The 15,065-nt window shown below is 47.7% G+C and overlaps 1 protein-coding gene across 2 annotated transcripts in view; it reads left to right on the forward strand.

Annotated features, from left to right (window-relative positions):
* The first annotated feature begins 4,563 nt into the window (after positions 1 to 4,563).
* Positions 4,564 to 15,065, forward strand: part of Lhpp (phospholysine phosphohistidine inorganic pyrophosphate phosphatase) — a 91,161-nt gene continuing 80,659 nt past the window's right edge. Inside the window, exon 1 of one of the 2 annotated variants that reach the window (XM_087572846.1) lies at positions 4,564 to 4,729. In XM_087572846.1, the coding sequence (XP_087428972.1) occupies positions 4,605 to 4,729 (125 nt within the window). In that variant the 5' untranslated portion in view covers positions 4,564 to 4,604. The remainder of the gene's footprint in view (positions 4,730 to 15,065) is intronic. The other variant, NM_001009706.1, reaches the window with a different exon arrangement.

Here is a 15,065-nt window from a genome sequence, read left to right on the forward strand (position 1 = left end):
ACCCTCCAGGGTTACTGGACCTCTGGAGCCTTGGCCCAAAAGGTGCAAACAATAGTCTTTTGGGGTTAGGAGCCTGGGGGAGGCTTTGTTTCCTCTTGCCCACCCTCTCTGTCTGAAATGCAGAAGCCACCCCAGGAGTGCAGCAGGCAACTTGAGAGCATGAGGGTCAAACCTCTTGCTGGACAGGCAGGTGGTAGTGGAGAAACATGGAAGGAGCCTACTCCCTGGAACTGTTACGAGAAGCTGTTGTCCTGGCCAAAGTTGCCTCTCTTTTGGTTCCCTGCGCAGGAGAAAAACTGACCCTGCCTGGTTATTGCATGCAGTTGGATGTGACTCTGAGTTAGACAACACTCTCTGCCCATCATATCCAAACAAAGCTCTTAGATATTTGGATCAGGTGGACAGTTCTTGGAGGCTTGTTGCCATAGACCAATCAGGTCCGGGCTGTTATGGCAGCTCTGGATCTCTGGATTTCTGGATCCAGTCCCTCTCCTTTGTAACAGTTGTACATTCACTGGCTTCAGATGGCAGATGCATTATTTGGTACAGGTCTAGCTATTAGAAGTCTCCAAACCAAGCTGTCAGCAGAGCTGCTTTTGCTTTCCTTGTAGAGGATTTGGGGACATCCATTTTGTCCTTTAAGCATCATCCAGGGACCTCCTATTTCTCTTGGTCCATGCCCCCTTCTTCTTTAAGGTTGAGACTGTAACAGTTGCGCATGCATGCACGCACACACAGGCACACAGGCACACAGGCAGGCACACAGACACACACACACACAGACACACACACACACCACTGCTGTTGGCCTGTTTCCTGTGCGTCTAACTCCCCTGACTCTCATTTTCTTTAAGGATAGCATTTGTGGTTCTGTTGCATCCACCAGATCAGCCAGGCCAACCTCCCTATGATAGGTGTAATCTCATCTGCAAAAGCCCCCTTGCAGCCTATATGCTAAGGCGCGTAGCTGGGCTCTGCTATTCTGTGGGTTCTTCTTTATCCCACCTTTTATCCCCCTGGTTTCACCCCCGCTCACCATATAGGAGAGAAAGGATAGAGGGGAGATAGAGGTCCTTGAGGTTAATTTCTTTCTTCTTGTTCTTCTTTGACCACAACTGCTAACAAACTGTAACCAAACCCCCTGAACCACCATTAACCATCAACCCCACCTATGAGGGCCTAACATTTATATACCCTCTGAAGAATTTCCAGAATTCCAAATGTCCACACCTCTGCTAGTACACGAGGCAAATATAGTCAGTTACTGCAGACAGTCCAAAGCAGCCCCACATCCCCATACCTGGAGTTGAAATGAAGCACATTTTATAATATTTGTCTTTTGTCTTTTTAAAAAAAAAAAACAAAACTTCCATTGCTGCGCTATCCTCTTTCTTTCTGAGCTGACAGCACTCCTGCAAACATGGTGAACATTCCTAAGACCTGCCGGACATTCTGCAAGAAATGTGGGAAGCAATAACCCCACTAAGTGACGCAGTACAGGAAGGGCAAGGATTCCTTGTATGCATTATGACAGGAAATAGAGTGGCTATGGTGGGCAGACTAAGCCTATTTTCCACAAAAAGACCAAAGCTACAAAGAAGAGTGTGCTGAGACTTGAGTGCGTTGAGCCCAACTACAGATCTAAGAAGATGCTGGCTAGTAAGAGATGGGAGGAGATAAGAAGAGAAAGGGCCAAGTGATCCAGTTCTAAGACGATTTTGTTATGAAGTCAATAAAATCATAAACTTAAAAAAAATTCCAGAATTCTCACTACACTAATGCGGTTGCAGGTTCTGGGTATCGAGATGTAGACATCTCAAGGGTCATAGGCCTTTCTGCATTGTTTTCTGTCTTACCTAGAGAGTGACAGTGACTTGTCCAGGTCCCATACAGAGCTGGTTGAGGGGACAAAAACCACACAGGTGTGCTCATCAGTAGCAGAGGTGCCCTTTATCCTCCTGGGCATAAGTTTAGAGTCAGACATTCTTTCAAGTTCCACTTCAGACTTCTGTCTGCATATAAGATACTGCTGCCACCCACAGCCCAGCGTCCATCCTCTTGGCTGCATCTCTGTCACTCATTGTCACTTCGCATACATCAGGCCAACCATGCTACATGTTGTCTTATCCTCAGATCATCTTGATATTTGAAGGCAAAGGTCACATCTCAGGTCACTTTGTACCACAAAAGCCCCACTGCAAGGGGCAGAGGCTTCTGGTAAATTCTTCAGTCTAACCCAGCTCCAACCTGGAAGTCTGGAAAGACCCAGATTCCTATGTTGATTAAACTGGGTGCTGTCCAGCTAGATGTCGAAGGTGAAGTGGTAGGCACCGGAAGGCAGTGTTGAAATGATTTGGTGCTTCTGCTTCACTGGAGGCAGAGGCTGTTCTAACAGGATGCTAACATCTTACCAACAGGCAGTGGAGACAGACTGCCAAAGGAGCAGAGCATTCCTAATGAGAGGTTCAGAAACCTTGGGAATAAATTTTTTTACTTCCCCGGGAAGCATGCTGGGCTTCCTAGAAGGAGCCACAGGGCCTTTAGTCAGTGATGGCCCTGACTTAGGGAGGATAATTGGGAGCTGAGTCAGCTCCTTGGACACCTAGTTGGAGGAGTTGACGAGGCCAGAACTGAGCTGGTCTACAAACTTCTTCAAGGCCTCAGCAATTATAATGAAACTAACTTGGCAACCAATCAAAATTGTACTGATGTCACTGCTTTGCCCCATCAATCATATTAAAGACTACCTAATCTCTCTGGAAAACTCCCCTAGACCTGAACAAAAGGGGTCTGCAAACCATTCTGATGAATGATTGACCCCTGCATGCTGGTGATTTCTGCAGAATAAATGCTCTTTGCCTTCGCATGCTATTTGAGTCTGGGATCTTCTTTCAGTGATTCTTGGACCCTAACACTCACTCATAGACATATAACTCCTGATTATACAGGACTCCAGCCTGATTCTTCAGCCTCCATTCCCTAAACCCCAAATCTGTAAGCTTTTTCTTGCCTGGTGCAAACAAACTTTCTCTAGTGGGAGCAGCTTCTCTGGTCTCTCTGTATAGTATAATACTGACCTCTAGCACAGTTAACCCACTCAGGGTAGATGTTACACCTTTTATTTCTCTTGCAAACTGATTCTCCAGTAAGATCATCAAAAGAATAATACACACTTTGTTGAAATGGATTAAAGTCCTAACATTCTGGATGCTGGAGAGGTGGTTCGGTGGTTAAGAGCACTGGATGATCTTTCAGATGGGCCAGGGTTTAGTCCCAGCACCATATTACCATTCACTATAGTGTATAACTCTTGGGCCAGGGGTCAAAACCCTCTTCTGGACTCCTGAGACTCATAAAATTTGTTTTCTTTCCTCCCATATTACTTTATTTTTTATTTTTGCAAGGCTATTGTTTGCATACAACTTGTTTTTTAAAGATTTATTTATTATATGTAAGTACACTGTAGCTGTCTTCAGACACACCAGAAAAGGGCATCAGATCCCATTATAGATGGTTGTAAGTCACCAGGTGGTTGCTGGGATTTGAACTCAGAACCTCTGGAAGAGCAGTCAGTGCTCTTAACTATTGATCCATCTCTCCAGCCCGCATACAACTTTTGAACTTATGTTTTTCATATAATATTAGAACAGAAGAGTTTTCCAAGGTTGTTACCTGGCTCTCTTTCTCTCTTCCTTCCTCCTTCCCTCTCTCTCTCTCCCTCTCTCCCTCTCCCTCCCTCTCTGTCCCCGTCTCTCTCCAACCCCCTTCTCCTCCTCTGTTTTTTTGAGACATGATTTCTCTGTGTAGGCCAGGCTGTCCTGGAACTTGTTGTACCAGGCCTCAAACTCAAGAGAACTCCACCTGCTTCTGCCACCACCCTTTGGCTGGTTTTTCTTTCAGCACATTTCTTTCAGCATCTCTGATATGCGATCTGTATTCTCTATCTTAATTTTCTTCAGCTTGTCTTGGCATTATCATTTATTTACACCACAGTCATTCTGTTTACACTTGTTTCTCTAGTATGTTTCCAAGGAATGGGATTGGGCCGACTATTTAACTGCCTGCAAGATCTCTCCCTCTCTTCCACTTTTGGGACAGAACGTCACTACTGAGGCCAGGCTGTTCATTTACTTACTCTGTGTGTGTGTGTGTGTGTGTGTGTGTGTGTGTGTGTGTGTACTCATGGGGAGCTCTGGGGACAATGTGCAGGAATAGGTTTCTTTCTGCTATGGTATAGGTCCTGGGCATTGAATTCAAGTTGTTAGGTTTTGAGACAAACACCTTGCTTGATCCCCTTGTGGCATCTTGCTGACGCTGGCCTCACACTCTCAGTCCTGCTGGGGATTTACAGGTGAGAGCCATCCCTCCTGGACTGTTTTACTTTTGATTTCAATTTGCATTGTCCTGACTCTTAGGGGGTTGAAGTCCTTCCGAGGCATGTGTTCACTGCTTTTCCTGGCAGCCAAGCGCCAGGCTGGCCCACGTGGTTCCTAGTTTGCGCCGGCCCGCCAGCTGAGGACTACATTTCCCAAGCATCTCTGCGCGGGAGACGCTGAGGGTTACGAGCGGCAGCAACGCTGGGTTCGGGTGTACAGCTGGACGCGATGGCCGCGTGGGCTGAGCGGCTGTCGGGCGTACGGGGGGTGCTGCTTGATATCTCCGGCGTGCTGTATGACAGCGGCACAGGCGGCGGAGCTGCTATTGCAGGCTCTGTGGAGGCGGTGGCGAGGTTAGTGAGATCAACGTAGGGGGTGTCGGGCTGTTGCTACCGGAGGCGGGGCGTTCCCGCTAGCTCCTCCTTCTCGCGCTCTAGCCCCACCCCTCAGGCTGGCTAGGAACCGGGTAGGGAAGGTTGGATTGGTTCTAGACCTTTATGAGTTGGAGCTGTGCTTTGGAAGTAGTTGGTTAACTTTCAGATATAATACAGATTCAGAAAGTGTAGACTGTCTCATTAATATTGTAATATGTTAGGCGGGTGAGATGGCTCCATGGGTAAAAGGCACTCACTGCCAACTGTGACAACCTGAGTTCAATCCTTGGGACCTATATGGTAGAACAGTGGCTACAGCAAATTGCCGCTATCTGCCTTCCTTGTACGTGCGCCATCCTAAAAGTAAATAAATGGAAAAGTTCCTTTAAAATATTTCAGTATGTTGCTTACATGTTTAAATGACCATTTTTAATATACTAGGCTAAGTAAACTATTTAAACGACCCGCCTGCTTCTCTTAGAAAACTTTAAACCACATACAATGGCTAGCCATCTAATTCTCTCTCTCTTTTTTTTTTTTTTTTTTTTTTTGGTTCTTTTTTTCGGAGCTGGGGACCGAACCCAGGGCCTTGCGCTTCCTAGGTAAGCGCTCTACCACTGAGCTAAATCCCCAGCCCCCTGATTCTCATTTTGATTTGAGGACAAGGGGTCTGGTTCTTCAAGCCTTGCCCATGCAGCGTGTGGCGTTAAACCTGGGCTATTTGCCCTTTGTCCCCAGATAGCACTGTGTAATGTTGATGAGCAGTTGGAAGAGGCTCTTTGTTTAGCATTGAGCCTCTCAGAATCACCAGCTGGGGTACCCTGACCTAACTAGGACTGTTTACTTATATGCAGTTAAATAAGTCCCTTGATCTGAGAGGCCTCTCCCCACCCCCTGTCTGTGTGTGTGTGTGTGTGTGTGTGTGTGTGTGTGTGTGTGTGTAGAGAGAGAGAGAGAGAGAGAGAGAGAGAGAGAGAACACTTGAGCAAGAGAGATGGCACTGATGACATAACAAGGACACAAACACGGTTTTGTATCAAAGTGAAAGGGCCTGGTGAGGGACAGTGAGAACTAGGAAGCGCCTAGACCCTCTGGGTGGGTAGATGTCCAGTTTACATGTCTCTCTGGCCTCTATTCTCTACTAAGTCTAGAATTTAGGGCTGGCTTTGTTTCAATGAGCCTTGAATGTTGGGCAATTAATTATGTGGATGGAGGTTCCTCTTAGAGTGTAGCTGGACACTGGATGATGTTTTGAAGTGAAGTTGCCTCATGTAAGCAGGCAAGGCATAAGGATCTCATTGAAGGGAATTTAGGCCATATTTTGTGCTCAAATGAAGAAGCTGAGTCACCATAGATCAGTATATGTGAAGACAATTCCAAGGCACACAAGCCCGGGGATGGTGCCACTCATAGGAGGTGACTCTTCACTCATAGGTAGTGACTCTTTCCACTCTAATTAACAACTGAAGAGAATCCACACATAGATACGCCCAAATGCATGTCTCCTGGTGATTCTAGATCTCATCAAGTTGACAATTGAGATTCCGTGGTCATGTATTCATATCCACACACACACACACACACACACACACACACACACACACGAACATGTATAATGTATACATGTATAACATAAATAAGTGTAATGAAAATGAGGTTTCTTTTGACATCTTGGCAACAGAGCCTTCGCATCTATGCCTTAGAATATATAAATCAAAAAAGTCAGCAACTGAGTGAGAATATGGACAAATGACATAATCATTCACCAGGAGACACCAGTGATGCCCATCCAGTATTAAAAATTAAAATTAAAACTATACCAATAGTTTTTAATAAAACTGGCAAGAATCCAAAGGTTGGGAACAAGTTTGCTTTTTTTTTTTTTTTTTTTTTGAGACTTTGTAGAAACAAACACTGCCACCTTAGGTAAGAAGAGACAATTGGCAGTGCCTGGCAGTAGTGGGTACAGTTCTGGGTATTTGTCCTGACTTGTTTACTAGAAATAACTAAGCAGTGGGCAGTGGTGGCAGATGCCTTTAATCTTAGCATACAGGAGGCAGAAGCAGGAGGATTTCTGTGAATTCAAGTCCAGCCTGGTCTACAGAATAAGTTCCAGGACAGCCAAAGCTACATAGAGAAACCCTCTCTTTAAAAATAAAAAAAGCAACAACAAAAACAAAAGCAATAAAAGAAAGAAGAGAAAGAAGGAATTGAAATAAAAGGTGGCTGTGTCTTATGAAGTCATAAAAGACCAAGAACAACCACTCTCCATAATCAGGGAAGAGTAACTGTCCCAGTGTCCGCTGTGGACACCGTACAGTATGAGGACAGCAATCATTGTGTCCTCTTTGGGGTAGAAAAGATAGAAATGCACGTGTTCCTGATGCTATATTTGCATAAACCCTGGAAAGGCAATACTAACCCTGCTGGTATTTTGGAGTCTTACTGAAGAGATGGGGTTGAAGCAGAGAGAAGTGGGTTGGGGAAGAGTGGAAGAAAGCCCCTTCATTGTTCAACTTTATATATCAACATTTTTAAAGCTTTTGAACCATTCCAAATCAAAGTTATAATATGTGGCTTTCTTCAGCAGCACGGGAAGAATGGTGTTACAAGGGGCATGAAGCCAGGAGGGCGGGGTGGTGGTGGTGGTGGTGGTGGCAGGAGCCATGGTGGTATGGTATGGACACTTACAGTGGCTAAAGGAGGAGGCAGTTGAGTTGGGAAAAGAGAATTAAAGAGACTTGTCCTCGTGTGGATATTGTGGGGCTGGAGAGAACATCGAATGAAAGGATCATGTGGCTTTTTCAGTCAAGAAACAGAGTGACAAATGCTTGTGCTTGGCTAGCTTCCTGCTTTTTATAAAGTAGGGAGACCCAAGCCTAGGGGATCGTGCTGCCCGCTTAGGGTGGATCTTCCCAATTCTGTTAACCTAATGAAGAGAACCCCTTACAGGCATGATCAGAGGCTTGTCTCCTATGTGGTCCCATTAAGCTGAAAATTCTACATCTAGAATCTACATCTACATCTACATTCTTTTTTTTTTTTTTTTTTTTTTTTTTTTGGTTCTTTTTTTCGGAGCTGGGGACCGAACCCAGGGCCTTGCACTTCCTAGGCAAGCGCTTCTAGAAGACATTCTTACTGCACATGTGACACTCAGTTCATTTCACTCTCAGAAAGCCCCCACCATACTCCCCTGCCCAGAGCTTTGCCCTCTACACCCATAGATTAGTTTTGCTTGTGACTCTTGATATTGTAGGCTGGAAAGAACATAGAGTGAAGAGAAGTCAGGATAGCGGGACCTTGAGGAGGCAGCTGATCACGTGGCTTCTGCAGTCAAGAAATCACAGAGTTTTTAAGGGTCCCCTTCAAGTTGTCCCTCTCACCTGCTGTTCACAGAGCTCCGTTGTGTCTGTGGCATGTGGTTCGTAGATGGCTTGATGGTGTCACTAAGCATATTTCCATGTAGGAATGTCTTAGTCATGGTTCTGCTGCCATGAAGAGACACCATAACCAAGACAATTTAATAAAAAGGCATTTAGTTGGGAGGTTATTTATTATTTCTGCGGGTGAGTCCATGACCATCGTCATGGGGAATATGGCGGCAGGCAGTCAGGCAGGCACTAGAGCAGTAGCTGAGAGCTCATATCCAATCCACAAGCACAAAGCAGAGAGAGTTTCCTGGGCTCTTGAAACTTCAAGGCCTTCCCCCAGTGGTACACCTCCTCAACAAAGCCACACCTCCTAATCCTTCTTAAACAGCTCCGCCAACTGGGAGTCAAACATTCAAATCTATGAGCTTGTGGGGGCCGTTCCTGTTCAAACCACCACAAATGATGACATAATTTTTTCTATCTGTATTATCGCCACTAGAGCTGCTGTGACTATTCTAGAACGTGCGTTTTGGTGAGCATGTGAGTGTGTTTCTATAGGAGGATGGGCATGTCAGAGTAGAGTGGCTAAACTACAAGGCAGGAGTAAGTGATAAGTGCTGCCTGGGAGTTCGCCAAAGTGGTTGGATCTCAAGCCATCAGTGTGTAAGAGTCACGGCTGTTCTTTGTCCTCCCCGACACTCAGCTCATCAGTCCTTTCCTCGAAGCAAGGCAGAATTGGAGACAGGGAAAATCCAGGGAACATGAGAACTGAGAGGAGCCCTTCAGCCTTGAGTCTGGCTGAAGCCTCTTACTCACAGAACGGTTCCAGCAAAGTTAACCGTTTAAGGCCTTCATCCCTTCCGAGCTGTAAGCCTGCAGTTTCCTAGGGCTCTCACCAGAAAGCCCCTTTACCAGAGACAGGTATCTACCAGAGAGATAGATACCATGCCCCTTGCAATGTAACCTTAGTGGCTCCTGATTTTACTCTTTTTTTTTTTTTTTTTTTTGGTTCTTTTTTTTCGGAGCTGGGGACCGAACCCAGGGCCTTGCGCTTCCTAGGTAAGCGCTCTACCACTGAGCTAAATCCCCAGCCCCCTGATTTTACTCTTATCAGATTATAAACCCATCCATGGCACTTCAAAAGCCTGTCGTCTCTCTTATTAAAAGGGAGAGAAGATGGAGAATTAAAAATAAAATAAAATTTAACAACCATCTAAGAGGTAGCCTGAGAGCCACCTGGATGGTTACAGTTAATGCTAAGATAGTTGTGCCTAGTGAAAAGCCCATCCTTACACTTGGGCATGTCTTACTGCTTGTGGCTCTTCAGTGTACCTATGCATCCAAGTGTGTCTTCTGTCTGAGCACCTCTCTTTCTCTCTTCAGCCTTGTGCTTAAGCCTAAATTAAAATATCTTCAATAAAACTTCCAATTCTGTTTCCTTAACTGACCAGTCCTGAAAATCTGATGAGAATTGAAGCCATGGCTCCTGTTTTAACCTGAATCGAGGTCTCTGAAAGTCTAGTGGAGTTCCTCTGGCCGCTGAGGGTGGCTTCTTGGAACTATGTCCTCATCCCCTCCATCACTGACAGTAGCAGGGTTATTTTTACTTCCCAGCCCTGTGAAGAATAGTGTGACGGTACGGAGCCTCAGTCTCTCTGTCTCCATCTTTTGTTTTTTTTCCTCCTGTCAGGAGCACAGAGTTGTTGTCAGGAACTGGCAGGAGGAGGACCCCTCGTCTGAGCCTTTCATTTCTAGACAGTAGTGTAGTTCTGGATAGTATACCTCCAAGGCAGGTGATGTCCAGGTATTTCCCAGGGACACCAAGGTAGCTGGCCTTTGGGGGTGAGTGTTCTACCCATAGGAATTTCATCAGAGATTTCTTCTTGAGCTCTCTGACATCCAAGGTGGGTGCTATTACCTTTTTTGTTTGTTTGATTGTTCTGAATTTTGAGACAGGGTTTCTCTGCGTGGCCCTGGCTGTCTTGGAACAAGCTCTGTAGACCAGGCTGGCCTTGAACTCGAGATCTGCCTGCCTCTTCCTCCTGAGCACTGGGATTACAGGCAGGCACCACCACTGCCAGGCCTGCCGTTACCTTTCTTAACTAGCAGGCCTACTGGAGACTCAGAGTGAGGAAAGCTCAATCTGTACCTGAGCTAGGATAGCAAAGCAGACCTCTGAACCTCTCTGCCAGACCAGAGCAAGCCCTTAACCGCCGTCTTAGACCTGGACTTTTGAGGAGGAAGGGGCTGGCGAGGCTTCCTTCTAAATCAGTGATTCTCAGCCTTCCAAATGCTGAAACCCCTTAATGTAGTTCCTCATGCTGTGGTGATCCCCAACCATAAAATTACTCCATTGCTACTTCACAACTTAATTTTGCCACTGCTAAGAACAATAATGTAAATGATTTTGGAGATAGAGGTTGGCCAAAGGGTCTCTGACCCAAAGGTGAGAACTGCTGTCCTAAATGTTTGCCCCAGAACTGACTGACACTCCTAGCCTGTCACGCTGCTATCCAAGAAAAGAAGGCAAAGAGTTGTGGTGTTAGAAAAGACGATTTTAGACCCCGTGGCTTGTGTCTCCTGACTGGTCCTAGGAAAACTTTTCTAAGATATGCTTTGAGCACAATAGAGATGGCATTTGCTGTTCTTGTAGAGGACCCAGGCTCAGGTTCTAGCAACTACATCATGGCTCAGTTCCCAAACACCCACCTGGAGGCTTACAACCAAACATAACACTAGTTCCAGGGGGTCTGATGGCCTCTTCTGACCTCTGCAGGCACCAGGCACACATGTGGTGCACAGACATACGTGCCAGCCAAAACACCCATACACGTAAGATAAAATAAAAAAAAAATCTTAAAAAAGAAATTAAAAAGACCTGTTTTGACCCCTACAGTCGTCTTGCATAGCAGGGGTGTCTCTGGTGTGGTGATGCTGTGAACAAGGCTGCCTGTGACAAGCCTAAAACACACTGAAGGCAGCTGTGGCACAGGCAGGGGGAGCCCCTTTTCTGAAGCCTGTGAGGTTATTCCTGTTGAGGGGACAAGGAACCCAGAGGACTGACATGCTCTCTCTGAACTGCCTGTCTCCTTTGCTACTGCATCAAGTCCCTAAATCTGTGCCCAGTCTATTGGAGCATCTCAGGTGACCTTTGACTCTGTTGACTGACAGTCCTTTTCTTGCCTCATTTCTTCTGTGGCTTTTGCTGAGAATGCGTCCAAGTGGCCTCTCCATAAGGCCAACCCTCCCTGCTCAGACATAGGGCAGCCCCACAGGCCACCGTTCCCCTGTCACAGGTGCCAGAGGCTTGGGTAAGAGGCTTGCCCTCTGTTAAAACACACCTGCTTTTGAAGTTTGGGGGGGGGTTCCTCTCTGGGTGGCTGAGCCAACAGTGACCCTCCCAGAATCCTTCACCAATGGGTCCAGCTTGCCAGGATACACAGCTGGCCGTCCAGCTGGCTCGTGTGGCCTTGTCGGATCTCTCCACCTTTCCCTCTGTGACCCCTTGAAGTGCAGGGCTCCCTTTGAAGTTCTGCCTGAGTGCAAAGGAAGTTCCTAGGGTAAGGCCCTCAGCCACAAAGGGACACTGAGATGGGGGTGGGATGGGACCCAGGGGGAACAGGCACTTCCCTGGCAGTTCCCAGGCACCGCACCTCAGGCCCCCAGGAGGCATCTTGATTTTTGAAGTCTAGGAGGGGATGGCTCACTGTCTTCCATTATTCTCTATGGATTTCCTGGGGTGACCGATTTTTTTTTGACATTAGTTCCCACTTACTGGGGGACAACACACAGGAAGAGGATAATCTTAGCCTTTGAGAATGAGATGAAGATCGCCTGAAGGAGGCTCGCCAGCCAGCCAGGCGCTCACTCCCTACCTCACTTCCACACCTTCCCAGTGAGTCCTTTCCAAGATGAGGGTGGAGGTCTAGAAAAGCAGAAAAGAGGCTGAGTTCGCACTAAAGGCAAATGAATGCTTGCATCCGCCCACACACCCAGCACACATTAGTTGGACACCTGCAGTACCGGGAACCCTGCTCTAAGCCCCGAGAGTTTGGTAGTGAGCCAGGTAGCTAGATACCAACACCCTGGTGGAGTCAGTGCGGCCAGTGCCTGGAGACTGATGGAGCCTAGTGAACAACTTGTGCTGGGTAGCCTAGTGGGTCAGGTAGACAGGGCCTGGACTGTGTGGGTGGCAGTCAAGGCTGCAGGTGCTCACAGGCCTCAGAGTTCGCTGAGCATCGAGTTGATATCCAGAGAGGTGAACCTAAGAGCATCCTAGATGGAAGAAGGGCAGCTTCGTTCTTCCCGTGTGGAGTCGTTCTTACCCCCTCCCATCCCCCACCCATACAGACACTTAGTCCTGGAAGCTGCTGGGTGGGGCTGATTGACTGTTGTAGGACCTGTGGGCAGGTGTGGACATCTGTAACCCGCCTGGGTCTTCCTCCACCCCTCAACAGGCCTTTATTGGAGCCCATTTGTGGGCAGATTGGGCTCCCCGAGGGAAGCCATTCAGAGGCAGGCTGGGCACAGCAGGGGCTGCAGCACAAAGGCCCCGGCGGCTGGGCAGGCCCTGGTGATGGCCCCGAGGCATCTGCATGTGAAAAGAGACGGGCATTTACTGCATCCTGTCGAAGGCCACTAAAGCACATCTGGACCAGCCTAGGCCAGACTGGCCTTTTGGGGGCCAGCGGAAGGAACCGGGCTTGGCCTCAGCCCAGGGCAATCTCATAAAGCAATTCCCACCCAGAATGGTGAGCCAGACCCACAGCCCAGCCTTCCAGGTGGCTCCTCTCCATCCTCAGGGTGAATAGAAGTCTTAGGGACCCTATGGAAACCCACATGCTATACAGAAAGTCTGGGTGCAGCAGCAAGTGATCAGGGTCAGGGCAGCTTTGAAATCTGGCTAGTCCCCAACTCTAGGACCTCAGTGCTCAGCTGTCAGGACAGCATCTGGTCATGAGGACAAAGTCCCCAGGAATAGCCATAACAATGAGAGCAAACTGGCCAAGCTGCTTCCTCTCAGTCCCACCTGTGGGCCAGGCTAGCCAGGAAGTCAGCTGGGGAAACACTTGCTTGAGTTTTCTTACCCTCCCTACCAGGAGCTCTGGTGGCTCTGATGGTGAGATTAAGTGGTCTTATATATTGCCCTTTTCCCTGTCCACAGGTGAGCCATGATGGGGGAGGGCACGGACCAGAGCAGCATACTCTATCCTGGGTTCTGGGTTTTCTGTTTTGTAATGTCAACACTTGAAATTTCATAACAGGTAACTTCCTTCAGTAAATGTCCCTGCCAGCACTTGGTTCAGAGAAAAGTTCAAGGCCTTTGCCATCACCCTGCTGTGGTACCTGCCTCAGACTGATCCTGTGGGTCTTCCACCACCTTTCTTTTATGTTCCCCTAAAGCACCAAGCATTTGTGACACAGCCCCCACCCCAAACCCATCTTTGAAGTCCCCAAGGCAGCTGCCTGTCACACAGTCACTGCCCTTGCCCTGTCTCCTCTCCTCCCCAACTCTGTTCAGCCGGAGTAAGGTCTTAACTCTGTATTACCCTCAGAGCAAATTTTAAAAACTGTATTTAGTTATTTGTCCTTGGGCGTGCGGGCATTAGCGCGCGCGCGCGCACACACACACACACACACACACACACACACACACACGCACACACACACAGGTCAGAGAACAGTTTAAAGGACTTGGTTCTGTCCACCCTGCAGTTCTCAGGGATTGAACATACACACACACACACAGCTTGAACACATGAACACACACACACACACGCACACACACAGGTCAGAGAACAGTTTAAAGGACTTGGTTCTGTCCACCCTGCAGTTCTCAGGGATTGAACATACACACACACACACACAGCTTGAACACATGAACACACACACACACACACACACACACACACACACGTGTGTCAGAGAACAGTTTAAAGGGGTTGGTTCTGTCCACCCTACCGTTCTCAGGGCTTGAACTCAAATCATCTGGAGCCTTTACCTGCTGAGCCGGCTCACCAGGCTGCAGCCTCACAGAGGGTTTGTTCTTCTACATTTCCTTTGAGGAAAGAAAACCCAAATTAAAAAGGAAATCAGAAGAATGTTTGCTGTGAGATCAGTTGGTGAAATCCTGAGGGTGTTGTGAGGAGTGATGGTGGCGAGGCTGGGGTGTCAGCTGCACACATCTGATTTGCACACCAGCGACGACCCAGGTGTGTCAGGAGACAGAACGGCTGAACAGTCTGAACAGTGCTTTGTCCAGACTGCAGAATCTCTGGATGACACCGTATCCAGATTGCAGACTCTGTGTAGCTGGGAAGGAGAAAGTATTAGTTCTTTTAATTAGTTTGTATTTGACCTGGACTGTATATAAGTAAGAAAGCTATAGGTGTGTGTGTGTGTGTGTGTGTGTGTGTGTGTGTGTGTGTGTGTGTGTGCGCATGCCCTACCCCTTCAAGCTGCCAGGTGCGACAGGTATGTGCTGGACGTGGACCAGTCAGTCACTCCAGCTCTTTGTTCTCACCATCTCCTCTATCTGTTCTCTGTGGGTGTCCCTCTCAACCCCTACCCCACCACCCTTTTTCTCTGCCCTCACGGCTCTGCTCCCATATGTCTGCCTGTTAACATATGTACTCCTCCACCTCTACCCCTTCCTCAGGTCCTCACTCCACCCCCCCACCAATAAACCCCTTTATCCCAGGTCTGTTATAGGTCATAATTTCTCAGGGGTGCACTTTGACTCAGCCCCACCAAATGTACCCCCTTGCCACATTATATTCCATAACACTGTGTGTGTGTCTGTGTGTGTGTGTGTGTGTGTGTGTGTGTGTGTGTATACTTGTGCTACGGCACACATGTAGAACTTAGATGGTAACTTGCAGGAGTCAGTTCTCTCTTTCCACCACGTGGGTCTTCAGGATCGTCTTCTGGTGACCAGTCTTGGC

This window comes from Rattus norvegicus, chromosome 1 (genome assembly GCF_021556685.1).
Source record: "Rattus norvegicus strain SHRSP/BbbUtx chromosome 1, alternate assembly SHRSP_T2T, whole genome shotgun sequence".
Taxonomy (NCBI): domain Eukaryota; kingdom Metazoa; phylum Chordata; class Mammalia; order Rodentia; family Muridae; genus Rattus; species Rattus norvegicus.